This window comes from Rhineura floridana, chromosome 15 (genome assembly GCF_030035675.1).
Source record: "Rhineura floridana isolate rRhiFlo1 chromosome 15, rRhiFlo1.hap2, whole genome shotgun sequence".
Taxonomy (NCBI): Eukaryota; Metazoa; Chordata; class Lepidosauria; order Squamata; family Rhineuridae; genus Rhineura; species Rhineura floridana.
Window position 1 is genome coordinate 9078975 of NC_084494.1, and position 19830 is coordinate 9098804.

Below are 19830 nucleotides of genomic sequence, written 5' to 3' on the forward strand. Positions count from 1 at the left end.
CTACAAGACATCACCAGCTTCAGGCAATGACTCAGCCAGATAAAGGCAGTGACTATGACTGGCATGCAACTCCTTTTGTCAGCGCAAGGATTTCTACTTGCACAGCTGAACCTTCCCCTCCTTTCCCCTGCACACCCCCTACATCTGTTCTGGGTTTTCCCCCAACCCTCCAGAGCAGATTTAGGAAGGGTGTGGTGTGCACACGGAGAGACAAGGGGGAGTTAAACTACACAAGTGGAAATCTTTGCAGTGATGGAATGAGTTAGTTGGACTATACAAGTCACTTCGGGTGGTTCAAGCCTGTGGCTATCTTCGGGTGGAATTCAGTCACATACTGGTAAATTCAGGTTGTGCAATTATAGTCGATTGGGAGGTCTTGCGTAACAAACCCACTTCCCCAAATATCTGACTTCTTGCAATAAGAAAAGTGGTGGGAAAATGCACTTGCTTTGACATGTCATCTAACCTCTCCAATCAGAATGAATGCTTGTTAAATAGCCAACATTGTCAAATATCCCTGCAAACAAATCAGGATGAATGTGCGATAAATAGAATGTTTGGAATCTCCAAGAGTCTCCTCAGGATCTCTGCTGTACCAACAGCTCCCTTCGGAGCTCATTTGCCTTCACTCTGTCTCCCAGCTCCTGCTCCCACTACACCATTGACTCCAACTCCACCCTCCACAACCACCACTGGCCGTGGATGGAAGGGACTGGCAAATTTGTTAATGCGTGGTCCATCTCACTTTTCATGTGTCTGTCTACTATTTCGTTCCTGTATGAATCTTCAGTTTTTTTAAATTAAACAATCCCTCTCAAAATATATTGACATACATATGTTTCCCTCAAAATACCTAATTAAATGTGCATTTTGATAAATTGCCAAAAACCATGTTGCAAAATTCTGGTAGATTGCTACGTTCTGAACGACCCATAGTGCAGATCAGGTCATTTTATACAGCAATTCTTAAAGACGGCATTTCCAATTCATGCCTGTTGTGAGGACACCTAGCAACATCTCTCTGTTGGGAGTGGAAGGCCAGTTTGTTCATGCACTTTACCATATCTGGGGATATTGCCAGTCAATTGATCCATCTAACTCAGTATTTTCCACACCTGGCCATGTCTCTCCAGGTTTTCAGACCGGGAATCTTTCCGAACACAACCTGGAGATGCTGGGAATTGAATGTGGGACATTCCACATGCAAAGCAGATGATCTACCACTGAGCTACGCCTCTTTTCAATGTAGCATAGCAATAAAACTGACTGCCATGCACAAATTATATGTGATGGTGTGGGGAGAAATCCCACATCTGACTTGACAACAACAGAACTCCACGGGCTACTTCCATTAAGAAGAGTCTGTTATTTCATTACAGTACAGGTTTGCCCTTTAAAGGGTTAGTACATGGCGCAGAGTGGTAAGCGGCGGTAACGCAGCCGAAGCTCTGCTCACGGTGGAAAAGGAGGAAGTCGAATCTCCGGTAAAAGGGGTCGAGGTCCACTCAGCCTTCCATCCATCCGTGGTCGGTAAAATGAGTACCCAGCATACGCTGGGGGGTAAAGAAAGGCCGGGGACGGAACTGGCAATCCCACCCCATATATATGGTCTGCCTAGTAAACGTCGCAAGACGTCACCCTAAGAGTTGGAAACGACTCGCACTACAAGTGTGGGGACACCTTTACCTTTACCTTTATTATTACAGCAGGTATGCAATAAAGTATTTTCTTAATAATAACGGCACAACAACAAAAGCCAAGAGTTCACAAGCATCTGAGTCTGTCCTCTAAGAACTGACAAGATTGTTACAAAGGTCTTCTACCTTTGAAGTAAAAATGCAACACCTCAAAACCAACACATTATAACATCTTCAGTTCCTCTTTTGCATCATTTCTGCTATTCCAACATTCACTTCTTTCTTACACATACATATCATGCGTCAAATTTAGCCATTGCAGCATATATTGCTATATCTTTCTTCCCATTATTTAGTTTGGACGACCAGCATCAGCACCTGACACCCTTGGGCTTCTGCTGGGGCCCCAAGTGACTCTACAGGACCCACGAGCACTAATATCTGCCCTGGGCTGTGTACTTACATGCTGGTGGCAGTGGGAATTCTAGCTTCCCACAGTGCTCTAGAATTATACTACGTAGGGAGCACTGTGAGAAATTAAAATAGCCATTGCCACTGCTACCAGGTAAGCATACAGAGGGACAGCACTAAACCTCTGGCTACAAAGACCATATATGGCATAGAGTAAATGTCATAAAGTGTTCTTTATTTTTGTTTTTATAATGGTAAGGGTAAAGTATTGGTCTAATTACAGATTCATAGTAGCAACATATTGATTTATTTATAGAAGCATTTATATACTGCCCTCTCAGAAAATACCAGAGTAGCGTACAGCAATATAAAAACATTGTAAAAACCATTAAAAGCAGTACAGTTCTGCAATAAAGTACAGTACAGAGCATGTAATGCACAGGGTTACCTTAAAAACAGAAAACAATTGTTCTGAGTTGTGAAACAGAATTTGTCACAGAAAAGTCAGCGGGATTTTGATCTCCTGTATAGAAACACTGTGTGTGTGTGTGTGTGTGTGTGTGTCTGTGTGTGTCTGTGTGTGTCTGTGTGTGTCTGTGTGTGTCTGTGTCTGTGTAGGGTGTTTAAAGGCTGACACAAAAGCTGACCTACCTTCGTAGCTTGCCTGAAATCCTTGAGCACTGACTGCATAATCGCTTACAAGCCACAAGGACAGCACCACCCCCGTGCTCACAATGGGAGGAGGCAGCTGGAATCCGGTTAACCTGGAAGAGAAGACAAGAGTTATTCCCACTTAAATTTATTTGTGTTTTAACAATGTTGCAAGTTGATTGGAGACCTTCAGGTAGCAAGCAATTAACAAATCAAATAAATCAAATAAATAAATAAATATAATACAGAATCCATCTGTTTAGCCTTCTCCTACGTTTTGTCAGGTTTTTCAAACTGTGCCACGGGTCAGGTACAACCCATGGCCTCTTGTCTTGGTGACAAATAGCTGTCCAATGTGCCTGCCACTTACAATGACTAGGGAGCACCTTAATCCCAATTGCCATACTTTCTGATGGGATCTGTGATATTTGTTGAGTTGGATGTGGGAAACGTACCTTTTGATTCTCATTTTACTACAAAGTGAGGATGAGGGAGACATTTAATTCAGTTTGCATTTAAAGCCAAACCTGTCAAATTTGCGCTTTCTGAAACAATATGAGAACCAAAGCATCCTTTGAAATTTGCACTTCACATATAATTTTGTGATGCAGTACTCCAACCAATGCTTACAAAAATGCATTTATTAGGGGAAAGTGTGCATTAAAATGGATATATTAGTAAAAATAGCATACAAAATGTATTATATTATGAGAAATTGCTTAACTGAATTTAAGATTGGGAAAATGAGAAATTGAGAGAACCAAAATTGATAGATCCTTCCATCCCTATGATAAAGCTACCCAGATAGCCTTCTGGAAGTCTCTCAGCCTAACCTCTGCCATCTCTGTTATCTTTTCGGAGCCTTTTGAAGACTTTCCTCTTTCAACAAGTGTTGGAATTGCTTTTAATATGTTTCTTTTTTAAAAAAAACAGTGCTTTAACCCTTTTAAAAAGATGTTTTAAAGTTTTTTTAAAAAAATGTTTTTAGCTTTGTTTTAATGTATTTATGATGTTTTTATGATGTTATGTGTTTTGATGTGTTTTTAGCGCTTCTGTTTGCTGCCCTGGGCTCCTGCTGGGAGGAAGGGCGGGATATAAATCAAATAATAAATAAATCAAATAATAAATAGCCTCTCTAGCAGGGTTCTTGTTCAGACTAGCACACTGCCCTGAGCTTTAAGGAGGAAGGCAGGGTCACCAAAATATAGATTACACAATATGGAAACATAGTATCTCAGACTGGGCAGCAAAGACCACCATGGGTGACAAGGAAAGGGAACAACCAGATGCATGCTAGCTTGGAGAGATTCAACAAGCCTGGAATGTCACATGGGCCACCGTTGAGGAATAAGGTTGCAGAATGTAACAATTCACACAGCATTAATTCATGCAATTCAGAGTGCCCACACAATTACAGAGGGTGGCAGCCAACTATATCCTACTCAGAGCAGACCCATCAAAGTTAATGAACCTAAATTAATCATATGTGTTAACTTCAGTGGGCCTACTCTGAGTAGGGCTAATGGTGAATACCACCCAGAGAAAACACTGGATGTGGACATGGGCACAAAATTAGGCTTGCTAAGAATCTCAGCATTCATTCTTTAAAATATTGTTTCATATCCATGCTCACATTCTAAAAGCTCAGAAGACAGAGGGTTGTATTTAATGCTAGTTCCACTCAAAGTAGACCCATAGAAGTTATTGGATGTGACTAACTTGGGTTCATTAACCAGAGGAAATGGAGAATAAAGTCTCAAGAGACCAGGGAGAAAGTCTTTAGCACTTTGCATAGCAACATGACTCACTCCACCAGTAGCAAGAGCATCATAAACGATGTAAAATAAAAACGGCAGAACTCATTGTGTAAAACAAGGCAATATATGTAACGTCTCCAAATGTTTTTTTAAAAATATTCATAAGTCTGTTACACTTCATTTCCACATTAATCTGCACCATTCTTTTAATCTGCATGAAAAAATGCATTTAAATACCCATTTCAACCAACATTTTATCTCAAAAACACATTCTTAACTGCATTTTGATAGGATTTTAAGCCAACATCGGGATTGGAACATTTTGGAAGTGAAAAAAACATTGGATAACTATTCTGATCTAAACAGAGACGCAAATCAGACTACTTTGTGTGATAATTTGCAAAGATCAAATTCCTCAAGCTTCCTTACTTGGCCACTCAGGCCCTGAAAGCTGCTCAAAGCTGCTGGTGCCTACAGTCACTACTGGACTAGATCAGGAATGAGGAACTTCAAGCCCGGGGCCGAATTTAGCTCTACAAGCCTTTCTAATTGGCCTTTTTAATACTCCCCAGACAATATCCCCCTCCCCCCAGCCACACACCCTCTCCAGTGGAGACTGATGGATCTGAATTCAGTGGGGCAGTGAATCCACTCCGGTTTTTAGTCCCAACTTTCAAGGAGATGTTTAAGGTGCTGTAGGTTACGTTCAGCTGAAAGCACCTTGGACAGCTCCTTGAAAATTTGGACTAAAGCCTGGAGCAGCTTTACTGCCCCACTGACATCAGAGCCGCCAGCCTCCACTGACCCCTTTCCCTAGGCCACATCCCTCACCACCTCTACTTTGCACTCTCCCTGGCTGAAATATGCCTTTAATCTCCAATAACATTTCCTGCTTGCCTGGATTGAGGATAGACAGTGTGTGTGAGAGGGTGGATACAAATTAGCCTACTGTACAAAAGAAAATGTTGTATTTGTTGCTCTGCTCACTTTTGCCCCTGACCCTGCCCACCACATAGAAAAGGTTGCTCAGAAAGGGATCCACCCCTTGGGATGAGAAAGGTACCCAACCACCCAAGAGCTAGGTGAACAGTCTGACAATATCAGGAAGCTTCATGTGTTCATCTGTTCTGATTACAAAGTAACATCATACAATCATAGGATAGTAGAGTTGGAAGGGCCTTATAAGGTCATTGAGTCCAACCCCCTGCTCAATGCAGGAATCCAAATTAAAGAATTCCAGACAGGTGGCTGTCCAGCTGCCTCTTGATTGCCTCCAGTGCTGGAGACCCACTACCTCCCTAGGATATTGGTCCCATTGTCCTGATGTTCAGCCAAAATCTGGCTTCCTGTAATCTGAGCCCATTGTTCTGTGCCCTGCACTTGGGACGATCAAGAAGGGATCCCAGCCCTCCTCTGTGTGACAACCTTGCAAGTACTTGAAGATTGTTATCATATCTTCCCTCAGTCTTCTCTTCTTAAGGCTAAACATGCCCAGTTCTTTCCGTCTCTTCTGATAGGGCTTTGTTTCCAATCCCCTGATCGTCCTTGCTGCCCTCCTCTGAACCCATTCCAGTTTGTCTGCATCTTTATTAAAGTGTGGTGTTCAGAACTGGACACAATACGCAATATGAGGCCTAACCAGTGCTGAATAGAGGGGGAACTCATATGATTCACGCGATTTGGAAACTATACCTCTGTTAAAGCAGACTAATGCATCCCTCGTTGATATCTCATTTGCCAGCAAGGAAACTCATAGGGCTGGACAAAGGCTGACTCGATGTGTGAATTAAAGATAATAGTTAGTGACATTTTGCAGCCCTCCTAGGTTCCATTCCTGAATTAGTTTTCTTCTGTAGATAGATGCCAATTGTTAATTTTATTAACACAGGTTTGTTCAGCAATAATTTCTGAACTGGCATTATGAGATCCCAGGTATTAATTCCCAGCTGTTCTGTTGACACAGCTGGGAAATGGCTAATGTACATTTCTGACGAACAATTACAGTTTTATCTTCCAGTCCTACTGCCTCTCACTTGGCTAAGGTAATTTATAAAACAGCTTCAAATGTGGATTTTTAATTTAAAGTGCTCTCTCTCTTTTGCTTCCGTCAGCTTAAGATATAAATTCTACTATATAAAGACACAGAGGAGGGGTAACAACTCAGTTGGCGGAGCACATGCCTTGTATGCAGAAGGTTCCAGGTTCCATCCACAAGATCTCATGAAACAGGGATGGAGGAGATCCAAAGACTGTAGACAGCGGCTGCCAAGCCAGAGGAGACAACACTGGGCTAAATGGACCCGTAATCTGACCCAGATATAGGGATCAGGGAGGAATTTGTTTGGCCCACTTTTTACAGGGGACTGACCCAAACCAACGCTCCCAAACTCCTTTGTGGTCTAGAACACAGCTCTCGGTCACATTTCCCACTTCTCCGTATTTTGCAATGCAGTTTCCGTGTGTAAAAAGTGTGCATCATGTTTTAAATAAAAGATTCAACCTTTTATTTATTTATTTATTTATTTATTTATTTATTTATTTATTGTATTTGTATACCGCCCCATAGCTGAAGCTCTCTGGGCGGTTTACAGTAACTAAAAACATTAAAAACCATACAAATTTAAAACACATCTTTTAAAAACAATTTTAAAAAGTTAAAACAATTTAAAAACACATGCTAAAATGCCTGGGAGAAGAGGAAAGTCTTGACCTGGCACTGAAAAGATAACAGTGATGGCGCCAGACGCACCTCGTCAGAGACATCATTCCATAATTTGGGGGCCACCACTGAGAAGCCTCTCTCCTTTGTTGCCACCCTCTGAGCTTCCCTTGGAGTAGGCACCCGGAGGAGGGCCTTAGATGTTGAGTGTAGTGTACGTAGTTTTTATTGTGTATTTTACTATATATGTGTGCTATTTTATTGTAGCCTCCCTGAGTGCCCTATTGTAGGGTAGAAGGGCATTATAGAAATATTTTAAATAAATAAATAATAAAAGGAAATGCTGTATAACTTGAGTGGGGTGAAGAAGAAATCTTCCACGTTGGCTCCCTGCACCTGCCCAGCCAGGAAGGATGCTTGTTCTCAGAAGTACAATAGGTTCATTCACACTCATCCCCTAAACAGCTGTGCACTGAAAACACTGGGAAAATGCATGTTTTAAGGGGGAAAGGGTGTACATCACTAAACTTACTGAAACTCTTTTGGCATCCTTCAAAATGCCTTTAAAAAGATTCACTGGAGGAGTAACCCCTGAATTCACTCCAGATTTTGATTTACAGGAATTTTGGAGGCAACTCGATTGTTTGCCATGTACAAAACAAAGCCCACTTTGGGAGGGGAAGCTCTGGTCATTCAGAATCTGCAGAGTCTGCAGCAGTGGCGGCTGGTGGCTCCATGCCAGTGGTGCAGTGGAATCTGCTAAAGCACCTTGGACAACTCCTTGGAAGTTCAGACAAAAACCCAGAACAGATTCCACTGTCCCACTGACATGCAGTCACTAGCTGCCACTGGTCTGCAGGAAGCAAAAAGTGTGCTTCTCTCCAGCTACATCACATGTTTTGACCCAGCCAAATCTTCAGGGTTCGATTGAGCTAGGTATTTAAACAAATTATGCCAGTTACCAATAGGGATTTGAAAGGTATTGAAGGTTATTAAATAACAGAGATCCTGCTGATTTACAATAGCACCAGGGAGTCTGCTTGTTCTCTCTACTGTTTGGGGAAAAAAATAAAACCTAATGATTAGAAGTGCATTCCTTGAAATCCCATTGGAAATGTGTAAATACTGTGCCAATGGACCCCTGCCTGAACAAAGAGATCAGACACTCCATGTCTCAGCAGCTTTTAAGAGAAAACCTCAAGGGTCGTTAACTGCAGAAGATTTTTTACAGTGTCTAAATACAATAATTTAGGCTGTATTCTTTACCAACCCTTCCAGCAAACCAGCTTCTGGTTGCCATATTTAGGGTTAAGGAAAGCATCTGTAAAACAGGTCCAGAAGCAATACACAATGTGTGCGTTTTTCACCCAAAGACCTAAAAATCAGGTGCTTGGGAAGGGCCAGAGCATGCAGTAATGCCGCAGGTTCAATCTCCAGCATTTCCAAGTAGGGCTGGCAAAAAGTCCTATCTGAAATGCTGGAGAGCCACGAGGGCTGTGGAGTCGGAGTCGCAGTCGTGGAGTCGGAAGCAATTTTGGGTGGAGTCGGAGTCGGTAGAAATGTACCGACTCCGACTTCAATATAAATTTTGATTGACAATTTTTTAAAAATATAAATTCAAAATGTCAAAGAAGCTTCCCATGAAGTCAGCTGTAGTTGAGCATTTCACCATAACTCAAGGTGGAAAACATTTTGTGTGTCAGTGTGTGACACAGGACCCAGATGAAGACAAATGCTGTGATGCCAAGATCAGCGCATATTCAGGCAGCGATAAAAATGCTCCTATGAGAGCTTCCAATTTAAAAAGACATTTACAGCCCTTTCTAGGGCTGTGGAGTTGGAAGCAATTTTGGGTGGAGTCGGAGTCGGACAGTAGAAAAACAAAGGAACAGGAGTCAAAGGTTTGGTGTGCCGACTCCACAGCCCTGAGAGCCACTGGCAGTCAGTGCAGGCGATTACTGAGCTAAATGAACCAATGGTCTGACTTAGCATGTTCCTGTGACCCAGAAACCTCCAATCTGGGTCTTGCGTGAGGGCAGAAAGCTCCTGCTGACTATTCACTTGTCATGGGATTCCATCCAGGGCTCCCATCCTACCCCTACATCTAGAGCCTTTAACATATATATACTGAATGCAAAAGACCAGGATGCCAAAACCAATACATAGGAAAAACCACAACTGACCTACGCACACACTTCAGAAACCACAAATCGGCAATATTAACAAAAAAAGTGGAGCAACCAGTTGCAAAACATTTCAACACTGAGGGTCAGAGCCTGTTGAACTTTTCTATAACAGCGATAGAAATGCCAACAGATCTAGCAGCACTGACTAAAAGGGAGAACTTTTAGATATACTCTCTGAACACATTGGCACCACTTAGCCTGAACCTGGAGGACAGTACCACCACTACTGTCCGATTCAGAGCGGGAATCACGAGTCGGAGACGAGGGTGCAAGGAACTCTTGCTTTATTAACGTAATGGATACATCAAAGGCTGAGCGCCTCATAGAAAAGACCCTATGCTAACGCACTGCAAGTCCCTAACTACCCTCTAGACATGCTCTGCAACGTGTGATGAAAGTTGACTCAATGCCCCACTCACATCGCGGCAGTCTTAAATAGGAGAGGTCTTGGAGCGTAACCTCTCACTCCTTCGCACACATGCTCTCTGCCCTGTCCACTTCTCCCTATGTTGTGAGCGCGTTGAAGAGGGGGCGAGTCTCCATGGGCTCATTTGACAGAACAGGGTCCTTATCTGCAGGCAGGGAAGCAGAGGGCTGGGAAGCGTCGGGCATCTCTAGGATACTGCTTGGCACAGGAGGAGTTACTGCTCTTTCGGAATCCTCCCCTAACGACTCTGTGGGGGTGCTTGATGGCTGAGTGCTGTCCCATTGAGGGGCAGGTCCATCCGTGGGAACTGGCGGGGCAGCTAGCTCGCTCTCTTCCGCAAGGACTGGGCTAGACTCAACAACAGCTGGATAGTCCATGCCCGCTGACGGATGAGGCGCCTGCAACTCATGCCTTCCCCCTCCTTGATTGAGAGGCTGGGCTCAACACCCCTGGGCTCAACATCTACTTAGCTTCTGCAAATGAAGCCCCTCTGAGCATTCCATCCTCAAAGCTCTATAACTGCCACCTTGGTAACAGCATTTGATAAAGGTGGAAGCTGAAACGTTTTGTTAATACAATAAAAACCTCTGTTTTGTTAATCACAATTACGTTCATATATTTTTAGGTGATTAACGGAATCCTTATAGGGATCCAGAGCAAGCTTGAGTAAAGTTCTGTTTGTTGCTTTCAAAACTGTCTCTATCAAAGAACAAAGAGCAACGGATTCCATTTGTGGTAGATTTCCATCCAGCATCTCCTATCACCGAGCAATCAGGGAGAGCTACCCATTGCTGGCAAACTCTGAACATCTTGCTAGAGCCATCAATATGCCTCCTGTTGTAGCATTTCGCCAGCCTCCCAGTTTGTGCAGACTGTTGGTGAGAGCTGTGCTTAAGCCACCTATCAGCAATCCAGGGTCTCATCCTTGTCAGTCCAAACGTTGTATTACCTGTGTGTACCTCAGCTACACAGCTACTTTCAAAAGCACCAGGACAGGCAGAACATATTACATCAAACAGAGCATCACCTGCAGGTCCTGCAATATAATTTATGTCACCGAATGCAAAAGACCAGGAGGTGATATCCAATATGTAGGAAAAACTACAAGTGACCTACGCACATGCTTCAGAAACCACAAATGGGCAATGTTGATCAAAAAGAGTGGATCAACCCGATGCAAAACATTTCAACACTGAGAACCACACCCTGTTGGATTTTTCTGTAACAGCTATAGAGATGCCAGCAGATACTGCAGCACTGACTGAGAGGGAAAACTTTTGGATATACTCTCTGGACACATTGGCACCACATGGCCTTAGCCTGGAGGACAGTACAAACATCACTGAGCTTCTGCAAATGAAGCCCTTCTGGGTACTCCATCCTCAGAGCTCCATAACTGCCACCTTGGTAGCAGCAGAGCTTGGAAAAGTTACTTTTTTGAACTACAACTCCCATCAGCCCAATCCAGTGGCCTTGCTGGCTGGGGCTGATAGGAGTTGTAGTTCAAAAAAGTAACTTTTCCAAGCTCTGGGTAGCAGCCTTGCATGTTAGCAGCTGATGAAGGCAGAAGCTGAAATATTTTGGTAGAATAATAAAAACCTCTGTTTTAATCACAATTATATTGTGTATATATATATTAGGCGATTACCGGAATCCTTACAGGGATCCAGAGCAAGCCTGGTTTTATAACCAAGCAGTTTTATAAAACATGCACATTTCCTTTAAAATATGAGACGCCAAGGGAATGAAGTAGGCAAAGCTCCCCCCACCCCTTAGTATGAAGATGAAGTGAGGGAAAAACCTTGGTCAGCTTTGTTTCTAGATATTATTGGCCAAAGAGCAGGATAAGGGTAGGGAAGAGGGCAACCCTTATCTGCCTGCCAGTGCAGACAGTCAGGTGGTAGTTGGTGTCAAAGTGGGTTTAAAGCTGGAATTGGATGGGGTTCTCTGCCTACTTCTGATCCGCTTGTATTCTGATAGTCTGCCGTTTGATCCCGATCTGCCCTTTTTTTTGTTCCTGCTTGCTTTGGCAGAGTTGTGAAAAAAATGCATAATTTTTAACATAAATGCCTACATAAATGATCATGGTGTTCCACATGGTTTATTTTTTCCCATTTATCACTCCGATACTCTGTTACGAATGCATCAACTTAAATGAAATTACGAAGACTATGACGTAAAATTGGGGGGGGGGAAATCTGTGCCGATTACAGCCGCGGCCTGCTTCAAGAAATCCGTGCGGGTCCAAAAAGAGAGCAGACTGTCGAATTCAGTTGGAATCTGGTGCTAAGTATAATTTAGTGGATATTCTCCCCCATCCCTAGAGCTGGAATGGGAAACCACATCCCCAAGGGGTCTTGGCTTAATTTCATTGTGATGGCAAAGAGGGAAGAACTGGAGGAGAAGCAGGCGGCAGAAAGACAGACAGACAGACAGAGAGGGGGTGCTTTCACACTTTGCAATCCTTGAGCCTCTGTCTCCACCTACTTTTGCTCTAATCCCATCCACCTCTGGTTCCAGCCCTGCCCTTCACGAGCCTGCAGAAAGATTACCCCTGAAGGGATATAGCCCTGCATAGAAAAACTGTTCCCACGCTAGTTTAGAGCGGATCAGATCAACGGCAAGGGCCAGGCAGGAGAAGATGCTGAGGTCAGGAATGTCAAGGCTGAACTTCAAAAGTTCTGAGGTTAGGATGCAGCATGGGAGCCAGTATAGACTGGGTATCACCAAGGCTCGGAGTCCTCATTGGATGCAGGAAGAAACAGGGCTGTCCAACATCGGTTCCAGTGGGGGGGGGGTGGCCCCAATGTCAGTGGGGCAGTGAATCCACTTTGGGTTTTAGTCTGAACTTTCAAGGTGTTGCCAAGGTGCCAAAAGCACCTTATTGACATCAGAGCCACCAACCTCCCTCCCTATGATTGGCAGAATGCATAAAGAATCTGGACTGGCCAGGCCTGTGTCCTCTGCATAACGACCAGCACTGCTTGCCTCTTGCAATTCTTGCAATATATATAGACACACACACACAAGCCCTGTAAGGAAGGCCAGAAGTCATCCAACAAACCTGACTGGTGAGGGATTCAGAATGGACAAAAGGACAAGCTATCGGATTTGCTGCCACAGGTTGTGGTGATGGTGACCAGCTCAGGTGGCTTCAAAAGGGGATGATTAATGGAGGCCAAGGATAAAACGCCAAGGACTACTAGTCATGATATCTATATGCTACCTCCAGGTTCAGAGACAGCAGGCTATTGCCTTCATCTCCTGCTTGTGGGCTTCCCAGAGGCAACTGGTCGGCCACTGTGGGAAAGAGGATACTGGACGAGATGGCCCTTTAGTCTCCTCTGAATGCTCTTACCATCTCCAGACTGCAAATTCAGGGGCAGAAGGAACAGAGGCTTGTCTGTCGCCGCCCTGAGTGAGTTTGTGGCTGAGATAAGAGCTGACTTCCTGTCTGGTCTTAGCCATTGCATGACAACAGCTCTCATCATGTTTCACTATTTTATTTATTACTATTTTAATTTTATTTCTTTGTTTTTAATTAAAGCCACCTCTGGTACCCTAATATTGTTTGTCGGTGCGCACTGAAACGTGGAGCAAAGTTGAAAATGGAAATGGACTGCCTTCAATATTGAAATAATAAATAATAAATAAATAAGTCAATGCTGACTTATGGCAACCCTCTGAATAGGGTTTTCATGGTAAGCGGTATTCAGAAGGGGTTTCCCATTGCCTTCCTCTGAGGCTGAGAGGCAGTGACTGCCCCAAGGTCACCCAGTGAGCTTCATGGCTGTGTGGGGATTCGAACCCTGGTCTCCCAGGTCGTAGTCCAACACTCTAGCCACTATGCCACACTGGCTTTCAATGGAAGCATATGTTGTAAACTGAGATGGAGGGGATCAAAAATGTCACTATAGATCTCATTACCCCCCCCAGTAAAAGACCACTTTTTAATGTTTATTTTTAATAGACTACCACCTGAATCAATGGATAAATTAAGATACAGCAAGTCTAGAGGACACTTGGGTAATCAAAAGTTGGGATAAGGGACCAGCAGCATCATGGGATGGGTATGTTACTGCAATTTCACAGAAATGGGAAAACATTTTCCAGGATTCTTTGACAAACCCAGGTCTGCCTGGGCTCTTAAGCAATAGCATCATGGGATGGGTATGTTACTGCAATTTCACAGAAATACATAAAAGGAGTAGGCGGCTTCAAATAAAGCAGAGACAATGAACTATCATTAAAAGAAAGACAGAATTTTCTAGTAGCTGCAAAGATACACCAGAAAAAAATGTTACGTGAAATGCCTTGTGAAATTGCTAGAGGGTATCACTGAATAAGATTCCCAGTTGTTAGTTTTAAAGCTGCAATTATCTTACATTTATATTGCATGTTGCCTCAGTAGGACTGAAAGGTGGTACAATAATTTAAAACAAACAAACAAACACCAGGAGCCACAAGAAGGATCTTCTCAGAGTTTAATTCAGATGTAATACAGATTTGCTGCCCTGGGCTCCTGCTGGGAGGAAGCGTGGGATATAAATCAAATAATAAATAAATAAATAAATGTAACATTAGTAAGTATGAATCATAGAATCGTGGAGTTGGAAGGGGCCTACATGGCCATCGAACCCAACCCTCAATGGTGGAGGTGATAGTCAAAGCTCAAAGGCAGAGGAGGGTGTGTCAAATGTGGGGCAATTAGGTCAGGGAAGAGAATATCTGGTTCCTGATACCACACCCGAGGCTGACGGTTGTGAGCCTGAGGACCCCAAGCCATGAACCCCACAACACCTATCACCAAAGCCCAATTTACCCAAGGGGCAAAATGCCCCCCACTCTACAACACCTGCCCAATGATGCAGAAAGTGTCATGCATTATACAACAATCTTGATTGTTAGGATATTATTATTATTTATTGCATTTATATACCACCCCTTAACCAAAGCTCTCTGGGCAGTTTACAACAATTAAAAACATTAAAAACAAATATACAAATTTAAAAAACACATTTTTAAAAAGCAATTTAAAAACACCTGCTAAAATGTCTGGGAGAAGAGGAAAGTCTTAACCTGGTGCCGAAAAGATAACAGTGTTGGCGCCAGGAGCATCTCGTCACACAACTCATTGCATGATTTGGGGCCCACCACTGAGAAGGCCCTCTCCCTTGTTGCCAGACTCCCAGCTTCCCTCCGAGTAGGCACCCGGAGGAGGGCCTTTGATGTTGAGCATAGTGTACGGTTGGGTTCGTGTCGGGAGAGGAGTTCCATCAGGCATTGTGGTCTCAAACCGTGTAAGGTTTTATAGGTTAAAACCAGCACCTTGAATTGAGCTCAGAAACATACAGGCAGCTAATGCAAGCGGGCCAGAATCGGTTTTATATGTTTGAACCATCTGGTCCCTGTTACCAATCTGGCCGCTGAATTTTGCACAAGCTTCAGCTTCCGAACTGTCTTCAAAGGAAGCCCCACGCTGAGCGCATTGCAGTAATCTAACTGCAAATTGTGTATTGTGCCTCAAAAACTGTGACCCATTCTGACAGACAATGTTATATAGTTATAACTGTGTAATATTGACATTGTGGAAGAGGTTATGTAATACCAGCACTGCAAACTGAGCTGGACAAGGCTGTACACATCCCCACTATACCCCCCCCAAATAAAAGAAGGATTTATTGAATCTTCCACTTTGTTTTCTAATAAAGGACAAACCAACACTGTTTTTCAATGAAATCATTGCCTTGTGGTCTACCTTGCCTTACCGTAATTACACGATGAAACTGACACATATAAGCCATATCCCAAATTTTAACCAACCCACAAATCAATAGAAGGTAGACTTGGGTTCCCCATTCCCCACAATTTTGACATATTGCCATTTTAAGCTATAGTTAGCAAATTAACTACATTTCAAAATCCCTGTCTAATATCCAGATAATATGACAACAGAATCTCCATAAGATCTTGATGCAAAATACCAAAATATCTTGATCAGTGGAAAAGTGTACAAAACATGAAATAAATTTCCTCTGGGTGTCTTACATGTCCAGTGTCAATACCTGAGCCTTGGACAGCTCTTGTTCAATCTAGCTAGATTTAAATACCACTTGGTTAGAAACATATAGGAAAAAATAGTCTCATTCAAAGAGTAAAATGGGAAATATTATTCTTAATCCATGCCCATATATCTGGAAATATTTGTAATGACATGTCTAACTCCCCTTTTGCTTGATAACAATTTACAGATAGTTCTAAATTGGCAATTATTTTATAAATCTGCCCTAAGAAAACCTTAGCTTTGTTGGAGCAAGTTGTACTTTTGGAACTAGCTGAAGTGCTGAGAAGCCAGCTGCCTTACCTCTTGGGTTCTTGAAAAGGACAGGTCAGAACTGCAAAGAGTTGTCATTGGCTAAACTGTGTCACTCCCCAACTCAGAGGAACCAGGGAGACAGGAACAGGTAGCTTTTGCTGCTTGCCATGTCATATACTAGGGTTGTCTATTGGACTTGAGTGAATTCTGAATTCTAAGAGGATGTGGGACATCTCAAATGGATTTGGGGCTTCTCCAAGGGTCCAAGATGAATTGGAATCTATATGAGACTGCGTAAGTCAAAGCAAGGACCCCTGAAGTTCTCTGTGGTGTCTCAGCAATCCAGGGAGAAAAAAATGTTGCAGATAAGTTATTAGGGATGGAAAGATCTGTCAATTTTGGTTCTCTCCGTGGCGCAGAGTGGTAAGCAGCGGTAACGCAGCCGAAGCTCTGCTCATGGCCAAAGTTCGATTCCAACGGAAGGAGGAAGTCGAATCTCCGGTAAAAGGGGTCGAGGTCCACTCAGCCTTCCATCCATCCGTGGTCGGTAAAATGAGTACCCGGCATATGCTGGGGGGTGAAGAAAGGCCGGGGAAGGAACTGGCAATCCCACCCCATATATACGGTCTGCCTAGTAAACGTCGCAAGACGTCACCCTAAGAGTCGGAAACGACTCGCACTACAAGTGCAGGGACAACTTTACCTTTTACCACTTCTCTTTTTTCCGGTCTTAACTTCAGTTCTCCACATTTCTGCAGCAATTCATGTTGTTCTTTTTTTAAAAAATTCTCATGAAAATTCTCTAGCATTTTAGTGTGAATTTCTCCTAATAAACATGTTTTTGTAGCCAGTTCTAACCATTATACACATTTTGCAAGCCTTGCCATATAATGCACTTTGCATGCATTTGGATAAACATTATTTGGTTGGTGAACTGCATCACAAAATCAAATCAGTGTGAATTTCAATGGATGGCTGTGTTTTGGTTCTCATATTTTTTTTGGAAAGTGTGGATTTGATGGATTCCACTTGAAATATGAACTGAATCGGACTTCTCCACCCTCCCTAGTGTCTACTAAAAACAAAAGTATGGTCTAAGCTTAATTGCATAAAAAACTCACAAAGGCGACAAATTAATAACCTGCTCTTAAAATCTGGGTTGCCACCATTTCCCACAGTTGTCTTTGATATTAAGAGACACATCTCCTGTCATGCTTATTAAAAAATTGTTAAAATATAACAATGTTATACCAAAGTGAGACTTTGGGGTACACTTGGTCTTCCTAAATCAGAATACTTCCTAACATTAACTATCCTCTCAGATCCTGTTACGGCTGTTTACAGCCCATCTCCTAATACTACGTTCTTAATGAGATAGATATGGCACAAAGCCACAAATGCATCGCCCTAACAGCATAGATAACAACCATGCACCTGAGCATGAAGCTTATCATGTTCATATCCTCATCAGTAATGCTTATATTTTCATCCCCTAGATACGCACGTCAATTGATATCACAAAGAAAGGTTATAGGTAAAATCTTCAGGGGGAAGCCATTAACTCTTGTTACTTGCTAAAGCAGCACACAGGTACACACTTGTAGATTCTGACACTTCAAGAACATTAGAAATGGGAACACATTCTTGTCAACGAAGTGGGTTTCTTAGTAACATCAATGTCATATTGTGGTGAAAAGCTCATCGACACCCACATACTCTCTTCAAGCAACCTGACAAAAGCTTCATCCAGTAGTCACTTCTGGCTGCACTTGGCCTTATATTGGAGATTACAATCAGATATATACTAGACTGGACAACAACTAGAACACAAGTGGCACAAGCCTCACAGGGAATGAGACAGAGCACAGGACAGAGCATATAATTGTGTTTACTGTGTGGCAGCGAAGAAAGTTCATTTCTCTGCCTCCAATGCATCCTCGGTGAGCCATCCAGCAGCGCTTTTCACAGTGGCAAGAGGACTGGTTAAATCAGGACTTGGAGAGATATCATCTGACCACTCGGCAGTGCCTTGTGAGAATTTGTGTAGTGCTTTGAGGGCTGAGTCGCTCACATCTGTTCTGAACTTCATGCCACTGTTGAAGGAGGTGTAGTGGAGAAGTTAAGGCAACCACATGGTTGGAATTCCTAGTATTAGTTTTAGCTAATATGGCCTGATGATGTAGACAAGATGTTTGCAGAAATAGGCTGGCCACATCTCCTTACAATTCTTGTACATCTTTGCTACTAGCAGGAAAGTACAGCCTAAGTAAGAGTCCAGGGGCAACAGCGCAACCCCTTCTGAAGAGGTCCTCCTAGACCCAGCAGTACTGGACTGCTACAGACCACCTGCCAATGTCTCTATTTTGGAAAAGGTGATTGAGAGGGTTGTGGCATGCCAGATGCAGACATATCTGGACGAAGCCCTTTTCAGTCTGGCTTAGACCTCAATATCGGACAGAAAGAGCTCTGGTTGCCCAGATGATGACCTTTGGCAGGACAGAGGTTTGAGGGACAGGAGTGCTACTTATTGATTTTCCTCAGCTCCTTGGCAGCATTTGATACCATTGAGCATGGTATCATCCTGGATGAATTCTGTGGGTTGGGGTCATGGGCACTGTTGCACAATGGTTCCACTCCGGCATACATGGTTGTTACAGGGTGGGCAGGGAAGCATTAGGAGACTTCTGTTTGGCCACATGGCTTTTGGTCTCTGAGGACCTACAAGTGTCCTGCCCAAGCCTGTTGAAGTTAGACGTAGACATGACGGTGTGCTTTTCTTTAATAGGTTTAATGGAAATGTTCAGTTCAGAGCGCTTCATGAATCAGCTTACAAGTTACACAGGATTCAGCATCTATACACTGCATAATGAGGCACAACTACACAGAGCTAAGATGTTGCAGAAATCAGACATGCCCCCTTACAAATCGTAACTAAGTGTGGGCGAGCGCATTCTACTTGCATGAGACAGGTGTCATGAACAGGAGCGCATGTGCACACGAACACTCCTCAGTGGGGCAATGGGAACCCTTTGAGCCTGTGGTGCAGTAGCTTACGTGTCCAAGGTGAGGGTGGTGGGGACACTTCAGCAAGGTCCACCTCCTCCTCAGGAGGGGGTGTGCAGGGGTGACAGTGGGGTGAGCAAGGAAGGGGTGAAGGGAAGGTGAAGAGGCAGCCTCCTGATCTGGCAGTGCCTCATCAGTTGTAACTATGGGGACTGAGCTGTCACTGCCAGTGGCACTGAAGCCTTTGACCTCAACCCCCTCAAAAGGCAAGTCACTGGGGCTCCCCAAGTCTCTTTCCTTCTCCTTTTCTTCTTCATCAACACCATCCTATGGGACCCATGATGGCAAGGTTCAATCTTGCATCCAATGCTGTTCAGTATCCATATTTAGCAGAGGATTAGGATATTTGAGGATTAGAAGCCTGGCACCTAATGCCAATGACACCCAGCTCTATCTTTCATCTGAATCAAGAGAGGCCTCCAAAGTGCTGGACCAGTGTCTGGTGTCAGTTATGAGCTGAATGGGACCAATAAACTTAAGCTGAATCCAGCAACATTGAGGTTCTGTGGTCCAGCAGTTCCTATCTCCAGGAATCAGGGAAACAGTCTTTTCATAAGATTGGGTATGCTCTTGATTCTAAATTATTGCTGGAGGCTCAGGTATCTTCAATGGAGAGGAATGCCTATGTCTAGCTCCAGATGGTACATCAGCTGAGGCCATTCCTGCTCTGCAACAACTTGGCCTCAATATCCATGTACTAGCAACCTCCAAAATGGATTACTG

The 19830-nt window shown here is 43.5% G+C and overlaps 1 protein-coding gene across 4 annotated transcripts in view; it reads right to left on the bottom strand.

Annotated features, from left to right (window-relative positions):
• CSMD2 (CUB and Sushi multiple domains 2) overlaps window positions 1-19830 on the bottom strand; it is a 769620-nt gene that overhangs the window by 607510 nt on the left and 142280 nt on the right. For 3 of the 4 annotated variants that reach the window (XM_061596306.1, XM_061596301.1, XM_061596302.1), the window contains exon 3: window positions 2700-2812. In XM_061596306.1, the coding sequence (XP_061452290.1) occupies window positions 2700-2812 (113 nt within the window). Of the gene's footprint in view, window positions 1-2699; window positions 2813-19830 lie in introns of those variants that run through there. The other variant, XM_061596304.1, reaches the window with a different exon arrangement.